The following is a 12,840-nucleotide window of genomic DNA, read 5'->3' as shown; positions in this document are numbered from 1 at the left end:
AGGAATGCCATGAAATTTAATTCATAAGTATATTAAGATCTAGGTACTAACGCTATGAATATTACAAAAAATATGGCACTCTGACATCAATATAGTTGGTTTCCTATTCATTTTCCCCCATTCATTATACTCTTATTTCCTCCATGTTTATGTACTTCTATACTATCATCCAATTTGTTGAAATCCATTGGAAACTAAAAAGTATCTTCATTAGACATGTAACTCAGGTTGTCTAAATTGCTCTTTGAAAGTGCTTCATTGACTGTATAAGGAACTGAAGCATCTGAAATTAGGTGCTCTGACCTGAACTTCAGGGAGGCACTTGAAGCTGCTGGCCTAAGTACCCCCTCTCCAAGAGGAACAAACCTGCCCAGGTATTTTTTTCCCTGCAGTGATCTAGCTGTCTTCTGGCAGGAATGAGCACACGTGGAACGGGATGGAGTGAGAGACAAGCTGGTGCCAGCAGGGCCATAGCCGTCAGGATGATGAAGCTCAGAGGAAATCCTTCTGCCTCCTCTGCGGAGACGCGAGCATAACTCAGAGCGGGATACCAACAGACATAAGTGTGTATACATGTGTAATAAACTGTACACACAACTTTCTCTTGTCCAAGCATTTTGCTGGCTTCAACAAGCTGTTTTTCAGTGCTCTGTGCTACACAGATGTGCATTCAAGTTACTGATGACTGATGAATGGGCAAGAACAGTAGGACCACATTACAGTGAGCACTTACCAGCGTAGCCAATTATTTGAACAGAGGAGTTGTCAGAGGAAACGAGGGAAGTGGTGCCAACTCTTAGGGTGAAGTAACTTAGAGAGGGTGGGCAACGACAGGCGCAGAGCGAAAGCTCCCGGCCATGCCCACAATGCGCTTACAGCATTGTCTCCAAAATTCCCCTGATGGTCCCCAATGTCTGTCCTTCCCCTCACCCCACTTGGACATCCTCTCCCCTCTCCATCCTCCCATTGCATTCCCAGGAACGACTCTGAAGCCCTTCAAAATGCCATTTTGCCTGAACTGCTGAGACTGCCTGTGTCAATACTGGGGAAACAGGTTTTCATTATAAAGCTGACCGCATCAATACTTCTGTTTCTGACTTGTTTAAACTTGAAGGTGACAAATGCCTGGAAGTTACCATGCAACTGTACTTGGGTTAGTCAGTTCCACTCATTTTGCTGGCATGGAAGAATTGATGCCAATTTTTTTGCAAAGAAAAACAATCATTTCCAGGATAAGAAAGACTTCACTTGCAAAATCCAAACCGTTCCTGTCTTAGGAAAGGACTTCCCTTCATAGTGTCTCAGCAGTGCATCATTTTGGGTGCTGCATGTGCACAGCCCTCAGAAATAAGTCTCTGAGCTCATTTTATTTTGGACATCATGCAAATTCTACACCGAAGCCAACAATTTCGTAAAGATGTGGCAAGACACAGGATGTTCAGTAGGGCCAGCAGTTTTCTATGTGAAAATGTTACATTTCTCTCATTTTAGTCAACCAATAGGTGGAGCCTTTAACCCTAGAAACAAGACACTTTCTCAGATAGCCATGTTCTCACAATTATTGTATAAAGAATCATAGAACAGAATCATAGCATTCTTTAGGTTGGAAAAGACCTTTAAGATCATCAAGTCCAACTGTTAACCTAGCACTGCCAAGTCCTACACTAAACCGTGTCCCTAAGCACCACATCTACACATTTTTTAAATACCTCCAGGGATGGTGACTCGACCACTTCCCTGGGCAGCCTGTTCCAATGTTTGACAACCCTTTTGGTGAAGAAATTTTTCCTAATATCCAATCTAAACCCCCCCCGGCACAACTTGAGGCCATTTCCTCTCATCCTATCACTTGTTACTTGGGAGAAGAGACCAACACCCACACCAAGTACGGTTGGCATGTATTGTATGAATCACATGTAGGTGAATGCTATAAAAGAGAAAAATACCTGTGCAAATACTTTGTAAATCCAAGCATTTATATATAATTTATAAAATTTTCATAGCATAATATAGCTGTGATTCTGAACAGAAATTTTACAGATAAAATTGCATGAATGTCCCAGTCAACCCATGCCTTTCTTGGGACAAACTGATTTGACCCCAGGGGTTCAACAGTTAGCTTGCTGTCAAGTTTTTTCCCAATTTTGGTCCCGTCCAGTGTGATGTGGTCCCTCCACAGGGCTTCAACTCTACCCTGCAGCTGTACATCATAAAGCACCCTTAACAGAAGGTGTTTAAAGGTGTTTTAAGGCCTGATGGCAGCACTTCTGTGGTGTGTGGGAAGGAGACTGAGGACGGGACCCCGTGGCTTTGGTGGCCCAAGTCCAGTGCTCACTAAAGGGCACGTGTGAGCAGGCACGTGCCCTGCTTTGCTTTTATTAAAGCTCATTTTGGATGAAAAAATAATCCATTTTGCTCTCAAGAGCTTATCTGATCCTCAGCTGGAGAATAGGAGACAGTAACTTAATAAATACACAACTGGGGCAGCAAAGTTAATAAAAACAGACTCAGCTACAATTGCAATGTTAAATTAACAACTGGTGACTCAGAGTACTGGATAGCATTATGACACATAAGACATATGCTCATTGCAAGCTCTCCCAAGAATCCCAGATATTTTAAACCCAGAGAGTCCATGCATCTAGCGTTTATTGCAAAAGGGTTGGCCATGACCTCTCCCACAGAGTGAGCCTTCTCTCAAGAAAATGAGAAAAGATACAAGCTTTCTCATTACTGTTGCACTGAGTACACAATTTCTATTAAGTAAATGAAAAAAAAAAAAAGAGGAGTCAGATGACATCAGTTGATTAAAATTATTTTAAAAGATTGCAAAGGAGAATCAGTTAAAGACACTGATCCCAATGGGAATAAGACCAGAACTTAAAAGTTGATCAGGGCACTCCTTACTGTTCTGTTTTGGACAGAAGACCAAGAATTTCTGAAAAAAACCCAAGCTGCTCATACTCTTCCCTCCACTCTAGACGAGATGTTCAGTGGATCAGAGACACCTGCCAATTATTACTCTCTCTTCTGACCCTCCAAGCCTAAATAACATGATAGATGTAGCTCTGTTAAGTACAGCTCAGGCATTAACAGAGAAGGATGTTAAAAAGTCTTTGTGAAAGAGGTTTTCAGCCTCAGCTGTCCAGTGACAGTAACATTTTATTGAGGGTAATTACTTTGAACAACATATAATTCTAAAGCAATTTTATTACCAAAGAGATGGCTATCATCACTATGGTTGATAGTACCTCTGCTCTTAATTTCAGAGGGAGCAGGAAAATGCCTGAATAGAACAATTTAACTATATTTCAGTATACTGTCTTATCTTCTTTTTTTTCTTCTCTCTCATAAAACAACAGGGTTCTATTTTAAAATTCAGACAAGCCCTGCTTACCTCCCATGGTATCTCCTGCACTTTGCACAGCAATGATTGCAAGCTACAGAAAAAACATAGTATTCTGGACAAAATTAATCTCTGGTTATAAATTATTCAATGAAAATAGAAGAGAGCATTTATGGTCTGAAGTCTATCCTAACTTAATTTTTTTGTCCTGCAAAAGCCTGCTTCACCAGGAAAACACAAACAAACAAACAAGGGGTCAGTCAGAGGGGAGAGAATTTTTTAACTCATTGTACTGATATTCTTATGCCAGACATTTTAAGGGATTTTTTTTAGGCTCTCATTTTGCTACAGTGTGGATACTATCTTTCTCTTCATTGTCTTGCTTTTTCTACGTCCCCTTTCCATGTCTCTAGCTTGGCTCCATTTATCACTGTTGTATTACCTCTTTCCTTACACTCTTTTTCTTCTATTGCCCAACCTCTTTCCTCTCATTCCATTCTCCTTAAGTCACCTTTCCCTCTTCACATTAACCCTATCTTCTCTTTTTCCCTGTAGCTCTGTAAATGCCAAGGTTTTTCTCTCGGGAATTTGAATTTCATCTGTATGATATGCTCAGAAAATCCTAAACTATTTCAATCCAATTAACAAGACCTCACAGTTATAAACACTTATGCAAGGCTGCTCTACATGCACTTTTCTCTGGCTTTATCTGTTCTTCCCACTCTGGCTCCTCTTCAGCTTCCAAAACTGTGAGATATTGCTAATGACCATTTGAAAACTCCTTCTCTTCACTCTGTACTCTTCCCTCTGGTGCTGCAGCATCTTGTCCCAAATTTCTCTTTTGACTAAAAGATCTGGTTTCCACCCATCTATCTACAACATATTCCTCGCTTGAGCTTTCAGGCAGCTCAATATTTAATAATATTAATGCAAGAGCATCAAGAAAGGCACTGAAGAAAAAATATAGGAGTTTGTACAATGTTTTTAACTAAGCAATACCTAGGTGGCTATCACAATGTTGTTTCAACATCTCAGGAAAGTCAAATTTGAAACAAAACAGTTCAAGGCGTTACAAGAAAGTTTACACATTGCAGCAAGAGGAAAAAGAGACAGAGAGAAAAACATCACAGCTACAGAGTCAAACTCTCTCGTTTATACTAATCATACTGACAAGTGATGGGAAGGCCAAGTAAAGCCATGTCAGCAGAGAAAGGGAAATATTAAACCCAACGTACAAGGCACCAGCGAGCTCTCTCCTGCTGCACCGTGCGCAGTTCCAGCTACAGACGTTAAGATGAACCCAGGTGTAACTGGCACTGATCAAGGGGTGATGGAAGACATGGAAAGTCTATTTTGCTAGAGGAAACTAAAAGGATGTGGCACGGCTAGCACAGCAAAACAAAGGCTCAGAGAGTGCGAGACTGCTGTTTACAAACACATCAGCCATTAAACAGTAGGGAGAGAGAGAGGCTTTTCAAAGCATGATTCATGTATAACACAATTTCATAAAGGTTTCACTAGGCATAATCAAAATTGCACTAGAAATTAAAAGAAATAAATTTCCTAAATGTTAAAGCTTTTCAATTCTGGAACTATTTTCCTATAGGAGTAGTCAAGGTAAACAACCCACCTAGTCTTAAAACACAGCTTGGTAAATTCATGACAAAGGTTGAATGAAGTGCTTGCCTAAAGAATTAGCTGCTGGGACTTGATTTACAGCAGATTTTCTAGAGTTTTATGTCCAGGATTCTGAGGAAAATGGGTCAGTGAATGCATCTGCATATGAGGATGAGGAAGTGACAAAAAGGTAGAATAGAGAAAAAGGTCACAACTAGAGAAATAAAGGAGAATGGAAGGAAAGCTGAAGAAAAAGAGAAAGTTAGGGCTTGGGAAAGAGAACAGAACAGAAAGATTATAGAATAGAAGGTATTAATAAAATATGTAGCTATACAAAAAAGAAAGAAAGTAGTAAATAGAAAAATGGAAACAGTAAAGAATTTTTCTTTCCCTCCTTACTTTTACAGAGCTTAGTTTTCTGATAGAAAGACAGATGGCAAAATACCAAAATACCTTTAAAAATGTTAGAATGCAACAGGTAGTATATCACCTATACCATTGGGTACCTGTTATTTGAGTCTGTTAAGAGAGAGGATTTCCCTCGTGGCAGGATGTACAGCCACTGGTATCCAAGTGTTTCCCAAGGACCTTACCAGAGAGAACAAAACACACAGCTCTCAGCCACCTCTGCTAACCCTTCCCTGATACACCCATGTCAAGAAGGAAGTCTTGCAACCCACCTGAAGGAGAGCTCCTCCTGGCTCTGTTGGATGAGAGAGCTCCTTCCTCCCACAATTACCCTATTTCAACCATCAGCAACCAGCCCCCCACCCCTGCCCTGCAACAACCCCTCCTGCAGCTGATGAAGCCATCAGTGCAATCTGCAGTTTGGTAATCAGTGGCACAAATGCAATTAACCTACTAACCCCAGTCTTAATCTTGGAATGGTGTTTTCACTAGCAACCTCATCAGAGAGACCAAATCAAACTGGAGAAGGCGAGAAGCGTTGGCTTCGAGCCAGCACCAGAGATATGGGGGAGCACACCTTGCCAGGGGGTGCGTTGGCTGCTGCTCCCCAGGCAAGTGAAGACATCCTTCCCAGGGAACTATCACTCTGACACCCTGTGTGAGCACTCAAATTAACCATTAAATGCAGTCTTAAATAAATACAGATTAAAGGAAAGGGCTTCTTTGACAGTGGAGTCATTTGGTCTCTCCCCTTGAAGGAGGGATGCTATGCAAATAGGTTTATCTCTGAATATCTGCCACACTGTTTCCCTTCAAAAGTCAGTCCAAACCCAGTGTTACGTTAAACCGTCTGAAGACTTCTCAGGAATTGCAGCTTGTGATTAATCTATATCTAACTTGTATTTTATAGATACTGTTCTCCAAGACATTACGTTTCACATATTGCCCACCCACATCCTCAGGCCTGCAGCAGCAGAAATGTACAGCTGATACTTTAACATGTATTTCATTTACATCCCACACTGCTGCCTGGCTCTAAGGAGCAAAGCTCTGCTCCTCCACAGCGCCAGGCTCTCAGGAAGCATTTCCCTCTGCCCTAAAGCATGCAAGGGACCTCAACAGGAACGGGCTGAGCTGCAGGGGATGAATGCCATTTCTCCACTGCAGAAACACAGTAAAACACAGGCTATAATAAAGGCCTCGAGTGGAAAAGTTGCTCCTATTTGAATTGGTATGAAATATAGGAAACTGTCTCCCAAGCTTAAATTGTCATCTGGCAATAGGCACAGAACCTGGCTAAGAAATTATTTTTCTTGAAAAACCCAATGATTTGTAGTGGGCTGCTCTCTTTGTAAATGAACTTTTATTATTGTGGGTTTTTTTCCCAAATATACAATAGAAGAGTGAATGGTAAACATGTATGAATATTGCTCCTCATTTCCTTTCAGGCACCTAATCAGCAAATGTTGAAAATCAGTGTTGGTATTGCTGGAGATTAATGGCTGTGGCTCAGAAAGTATGCAGGGAATATATTCCTGCCAGGACAAATCCATATGCTGTCGGACAAAAAACTGTGAACCACAGACAGGTTTATATCGCCATTGTAAAGATGCACACTGCCTGTGTTGCTCTGTAGTTAGTAATACTCACATGTTGGTTTGACTGAAATCACTGTAACTACAAGGGAAATTAATACTGTGCCTTCATGGTCTGATTTATTCTACTGGTGTTTGAAGTTTTCTTTTCAAATCAGTTTTGCAGTATTCAAAAATTAGAGGGGTTTTTTTCAGGTATAGGAAGAAATCCATCATGGATTTTTTGTCCCTGTATATTCAATATGTGTTTAAAGACCATGTAATCTCTGCTTTTTTATATGAGCAGTGAGATCTCACAAGAGAAAAGACACTCTACTGAGCTATAAGGCCTTTAAAATCAATTCCTGTCATCAGTTAATTCGTTTCCCACTCTCCTTCAGAGAGGTTGCACTTAAGAGCTCTCCTGCCATGTATATAGGGATACATTTTCATCGCCGGAGCTTCTGTATACTTTTTCTCCCCTGTTGTTTTCTTACAAAATAAGGCCTAGGCTATGGTGACCTCAGCCATTTATGAAAAACTTTCCTTCCCTATATTCAGTAAGTGCATAGGGCCCAGCCAGGAAATCTGACGACAGGCAAAGCCGAGTCCAACTTGGCCCTAGAAGCTACAGCACAGGCAAGCTACCTGAGGTCATTATAATTTTTTTAAAAAAAAAAAAAAAGGAAGACATAAACATCACTGCTAGGGCATGTCTCCACAGTTTACTGGCACATTCACCTTCAAAATGAAGAGCTGGGAGGTCAGGTCCCAAAGTAAGGACTCAGAAGTGATACCGGCAGCAACATGGCATGGGTCTATGTTTGCTATATCGTTAGATTATGTGAATAGTGAACTAAGCACATGAAGCATATGTATACATTACCAGTTTACCCTGCTAACCTCATGGTTGTCATGACCAGATTACTTCCCGTGGCTGAGCTCGCCATTTGGGGTTTACAAGGCAGCGTCACCCTGCTCTGCGTTCGGTACTGCAGACATAAGATCCGTCCTGCTCATGGCTGCTGAGTAAAGAGTCATGGTATTTTATCCCGTTTTTTTTCTTCAGAAAATACTGGATCACCTACAGGTACAGCCTGCTGTTATTCTCAAAATAAAATCTTCTTACATATGCCTATATAATGTTTGCTTTGCCAGTATTGAAATGGCTTCAAAATAAGCCCACAGTCTGATTTGTCAGTCCAACAAAATGCCAGCCAGCCACCAGAGATGTCCGAACAGATCCAAAAATGAAAAGCCACGAAATGACTCAGTGCATTAGGTCACTGTGACAGCCAGGAGGTAATACCAGAGTATTTACTTTGGCTGGAGTCTTCCTTGGCTCATCTTCATTTGTAGCATCAAAGCCAGGCTCTCATCTCAAGCCAAAGTGCTGTAGCTTGCCCACTTCAGTAACGGTTCAACACAGGTACCAGGTAAATAACTAACTCAAACGGGTTTTTTTTAAATTAAAATTAAAAATTAAAAAATCCTATGGCTTAAACAGAAAATTGATTCTCTTCCCTGCCTGGCAGTAGGGAGCAGAAGAACAAACACGCTCTACAGCTACCAACGTGGTTGTCTTCACAATCCTCCTGTGATGCCGGGAAGCTTTAGCAGTACCTAAACATCTCTGTGGGGTCTGTACATATGAATATCCCTAGAAGTATTGTCCAGGGCAATGGGAGTATCATCTGGGTGAGGATTTTCAGCCCATATTACAGTGCAGATGGCAGCTATCCCCACCATCCCCATAGGGATAATGAGAACAGGGGCAGTCCTTTAAAGGTTGTGTAACTCCCCTACAAAGTAAAAGACTATGGTGAAGAGCCACATTTCCATGGATTGAACAGGAAAATTACTAAGAGATAAGAATAAAGACCACATTTATTGCCACCCAGGAAACATTTCTTTGCCTCCCCTTTCCAGACCACAAAGGTGACTTCAGGGTAAATCTTTCTGAACAACATGAGCATGATACATTTCTAATGAGGTTTGGCTCTATTCACCACTGAAGCTGCATGTTAGCGCCATCTTTTAGGAAATGACATATACAATTTTTTGTATAAAGTAAAATGAAGCACTATAAATATGGATACTGTTTGGTACTGATAAAAGTTTTTTTCTTTGCAAAATTGCATTCAACAGATTTTCTTGCTTATTTCCCGAGTATTTCACTGCAAAATGACTGTTCTCTGTCTTTGTGACAAAATTACTTACTTTGAATGCATATTTCCTGAGACTTGAAAGTACTTTCTGACAAACTGAAGGTGAATTACGTACGGGAAGAATGATACTTAATAAGATGAAATCTCAATGTTGTGGTAATGGTGCAACTCAGGCGACTCATATAACCAAGAAATTAACCAATCATTTCCAAAACAATTGCTTCTCTTAATCAGATAAGATGGTAACAAGTCCAAAATTAAAGTAAAAATGGTATGAATATGGGTAAAGCCTCATAGGAAATGCTAAATAATGATGGTTAACTAAAATAAAGGGATTAAGACGTAAAATGTTTTCACACAGGTTGGGCAGGTTTTTTCTGCTTGTCCATGGATTCAGTGAAAAATATCATTAAAGTGCAAACAAAAGAATGTATAAACTTGGCAAGCAGTCCTACCACAAAAGGGGATAAGTTCTGAAAAGTCAGAAGTCTTCATATTGACTTTTTCAAATGCCATGTTTCAGCTCTTTATTTTGGAATCGCATTTTCCCTGAAGGCTGAGACTCCTGAGAGCTCAGTGATTTATTAGCAATTAAGAGAATCCTCAAAACTGGAAGGAAATTTGGGGGATGTGAGTTAAGCACCAAATCAGGCTGTCTGCCATCAAGGACTTACTACTGGGCTGAATAAACATGCAAATCAGGACAACTGAGAAAACTTTCAAGTGAGCACTACTCCAAGAAACAAAACTAATGGGCCTTTGCAAGGCAGGGAATGTGCAGAGTGCTGGAGGCCAGGTGGGACAGGCAGAGCTTTGGCTGAGCCCCGAGCAACATCTGAATATGCAGGGGTCATCTTAAGTCCTTTTTTCAGTATTACTGACTTGCAGATTTGTCCCTTGAATATTTGCATTAAAGATTATAATTACACTCGCTATATTTGCTTGCCTTTTTCTGAACTGATTCCCCTGTGGTTGTTTTCTGCCTCTTTTTAAGTGTTCAAGACCTTCAGATCCCCTTTTCTTCGTCAGTTCTAACAGGTGTTTATAATTTCTCCTGCTTTGGTAGCTGCAGATAGAGATGGTAAATAAAGCAGTACTTAAAAGTATTACTATCCTTTTAAAGACCAACTGCCACTGATCTCTCCTTATGGTCCTTTGCCTTAAATTTGCATGTCACTGTCAGTTGAGCCCTGTGCATCTTGGACAGCCTAAAAATAATTAGATACATAGAAAATATAGTAAAAAAGATATTTAATCTACCTGCAGTTCTCCTTCCATTATACTGAGGAGTTTTATCAAGTCCTCTTTAGAAAGCTCTATGGACTTCTTGTTCTTTCGTTCAGTAGGCCCAGGTGATTTTGAGTGCCGTTTGACAGTTGCTGAAACCATGACCTCATCTTCCTTCCGATGAGGTTTGTTCTTTTTCTTGGCATCCTCCTGAAGTTTTTCATTCTCTGCATGGCTGATGACAGGCTTGGAACTGGAGAAGTGCCCGTTAGACGAGCTTTCTCCACCTTGGTTTCGGGATCTCATCCCTACCTAGAAAGAAACAAACATAAAGATGCATTTATAAACAGAATTATTTACAAAAAGCCACAGTGGAAATACTGCCTTTTGGAAGAACAACAGTCTTCTAAAAACTGAAAAATACTGTCGTGCTCAAGAGATGGTGGTAGAAAGCTCAACCATTTCAACAACTCTGTGTGTGGCAGATAGTGAATCCAGGGCATTAATTACAAATTTAACAGAGTCCTAAAGTAAGGGTAACCATCTTTTTCAGCATGCCAAGATGCTGATACGAGTTTAAATGCACGGAACTTAAAAGTGATGCAGGAAAATGATAAAGAACATTTTCCAATGTTCCCTTTCCTTTAGTCAACATTTTGACTATTCACAATTCATCACTACAAAACAAAGCAGGTTGTTAAGTAGATCTTATTTTAATATGAGGTTTACTTGAGAGACAGGAATACAATTAAATTTTAGAAAAGCATATTCCTTGAGTATAAATTCTCTATGAGAGTGGAGTGGCAATGCATGACAAACAAAGGTCACTCTATAGTTTCCCTGAGTGAAGCAATGGTTTTGTTCCAGGTAACCAAGAAAAATGGGGAATGGAGACTAAATCAAGTGATAAACTCCATCTTAAGCTAAACACTGCGTGAGATTATTAGACAGTAAGTGCCATAAAGAAAAGTTGAAAAGAAGTGTGAAAAAAGAGAACAGAGGGCATGAAACCACTAAGAGGTAAACAGGCAAGATCAATGCAGTCCTTCCAGAAAATTCAGGGCTTCTCCAAAATGTCAGGTCATGGTTATTGAATGCTCACATCTCTGCGCTCTTAGGCACCTACACTTAGGCACTCTTAGACTATGTCTGTCCTAGGAAATTAAACAGTGACAGCAAATGTTTCTGAGCTCTGGCACTTGACCTACTGTATTGCCAAATTTTAGCACACTCCTTAGCACACTTCTGGTCCAGGCAAACTACCACTCTCTCAACCAGTTCCTGGGCACGGTTCAGGAATTAACCCAGGCCAGGTCCAGATGCAGCCACCCTGTTCTGGAAGAGAGTTTAGTAGTACAAGCATGGCTGGATTGTGGTATTTGACCGCAGGGACAGAATGGGGGCCCTGGGACTGTTTAGTTTACAAGTAACATAGCCTTGGTGTCACACAAAACATAGCTGTGAAAATCATCCTTCCTGTGTATCAACCTCATCAAACAACAGTCTTCTCTGATTCCCTCTGCTGAATGGCATTCAGCAATATCAAATTAAACCATTCGCCCTTACCTTCAAATCTTTTCACAGTTCTTCTCTTTCTCACCCATCAGCCCTTTTCAAGTTGTCATCCACACAACACATTCAACTAAAATTAGCTTAATCTGCCTGTCTGTAGTCTTCTCCTATGAACACCTTTCTGCTTTCTTCCCCCTTGACCCTGCAGATTGGCCAGGGAGGTTGCTAGCCCTTAAAATCCCATTTACCCTGTAAGGTCTGGTCCTGTGTCACTAACAACGGCACAGAAGACAAGATGGGCTCATCAGTGTGTGTTTCATTCCTTATCACTATTAAACAGATGTGCATAGGGTACTCAGACATGTTTATACATGGACCTATATTGCTATCCTGTCACCTTGCTATCCTGTCACCTTCCTATGTTATGTTGAAGTAGGTCTTTGTAATTATTTTCAGTGTTTAACTGTAGAAGACCTTGATTGCTATTTGTAATCAAGATATTTATCATACACAATACAAAGGCAAGAGTGAATTTAGGCTTGGTTCAGGGCCAAACTCAGATGTAAATAGTAAGTTGGTCTCCTAAAAATTAGGTATTCTTCATCCTACTTGAAATTGCTTGTATAACAGACAAGGGAGACCATCAGGAGTTTATGTTGCCTCACTCCAATTTACTTTTGTATATGGTCATATTTTCTGGTACCTTAATTTTTTACTTAAATCCAGTTTACCCAAGATAGTCTAAGAATATTAGAAAGCAAGATCTGCACAGAGAAATATCTTGCTTTAGATCAACTACAATTTGAACAAACAGACTGAAGAAAGCTGAAGAAGGGTCTGTATGTCTGAAACTTGCCCAGTTTTTATATCAATAGATCTAATGAATAGTATGCCTCTGCTTCCAAATCTTTCCTCTCACTTAAATTCATCTCTGGATTTAGTTTGCAGCTTGTTCAGTAGTCAAGCAGATGCTTCTCAACATCGCTAA

At 40.4% G+C, this 12,840-nt stretch overlaps 1 protein-coding gene across 1 annotated transcript in view; it reads right to left on the bottom strand.

The window, feature by feature from the left end:
• LOC104083080 (filamin-A-interacting protein 1-like) overlaps window positions 1-10,662 on the bottom strand; it is a 21,918-nt gene extending 11,256 nt beyond the window's left edge. Inside the window, exon 1 of the mRNA XM_009586444.1 lies at window positions 10,374-10,662. Coding sequence (XP_009584739.1) covers window positions 10,374-10,646 — 273 coding nt within the window. The 5' untranslated portion in view covers window positions 10,647-10,662. The remainder of the gene's footprint in view (window positions 1-10,373) is intronic.
• Window positions 10,663-12,840: the final 2,178 nt, after the last annotated feature.

Source organism: Fulmarus glacialis, unplaced genomic scaffold (genome assembly GCF_000690835.1).
Source record: "Fulmarus glacialis isolate BGI_N327 unplaced genomic scaffold, ASM69083v1 scaffold8931, whole genome shotgun sequence".
NCBI lineage: Eukaryota > Metazoa > Chordata > Aves > Procellariiformes > Procellariidae > Fulmarus > Fulmarus glacialis.
Note: the sequence above shows the minus strand (reverse complement) of the source record. Positions and strands in the feature narration are given on the sequence as shown.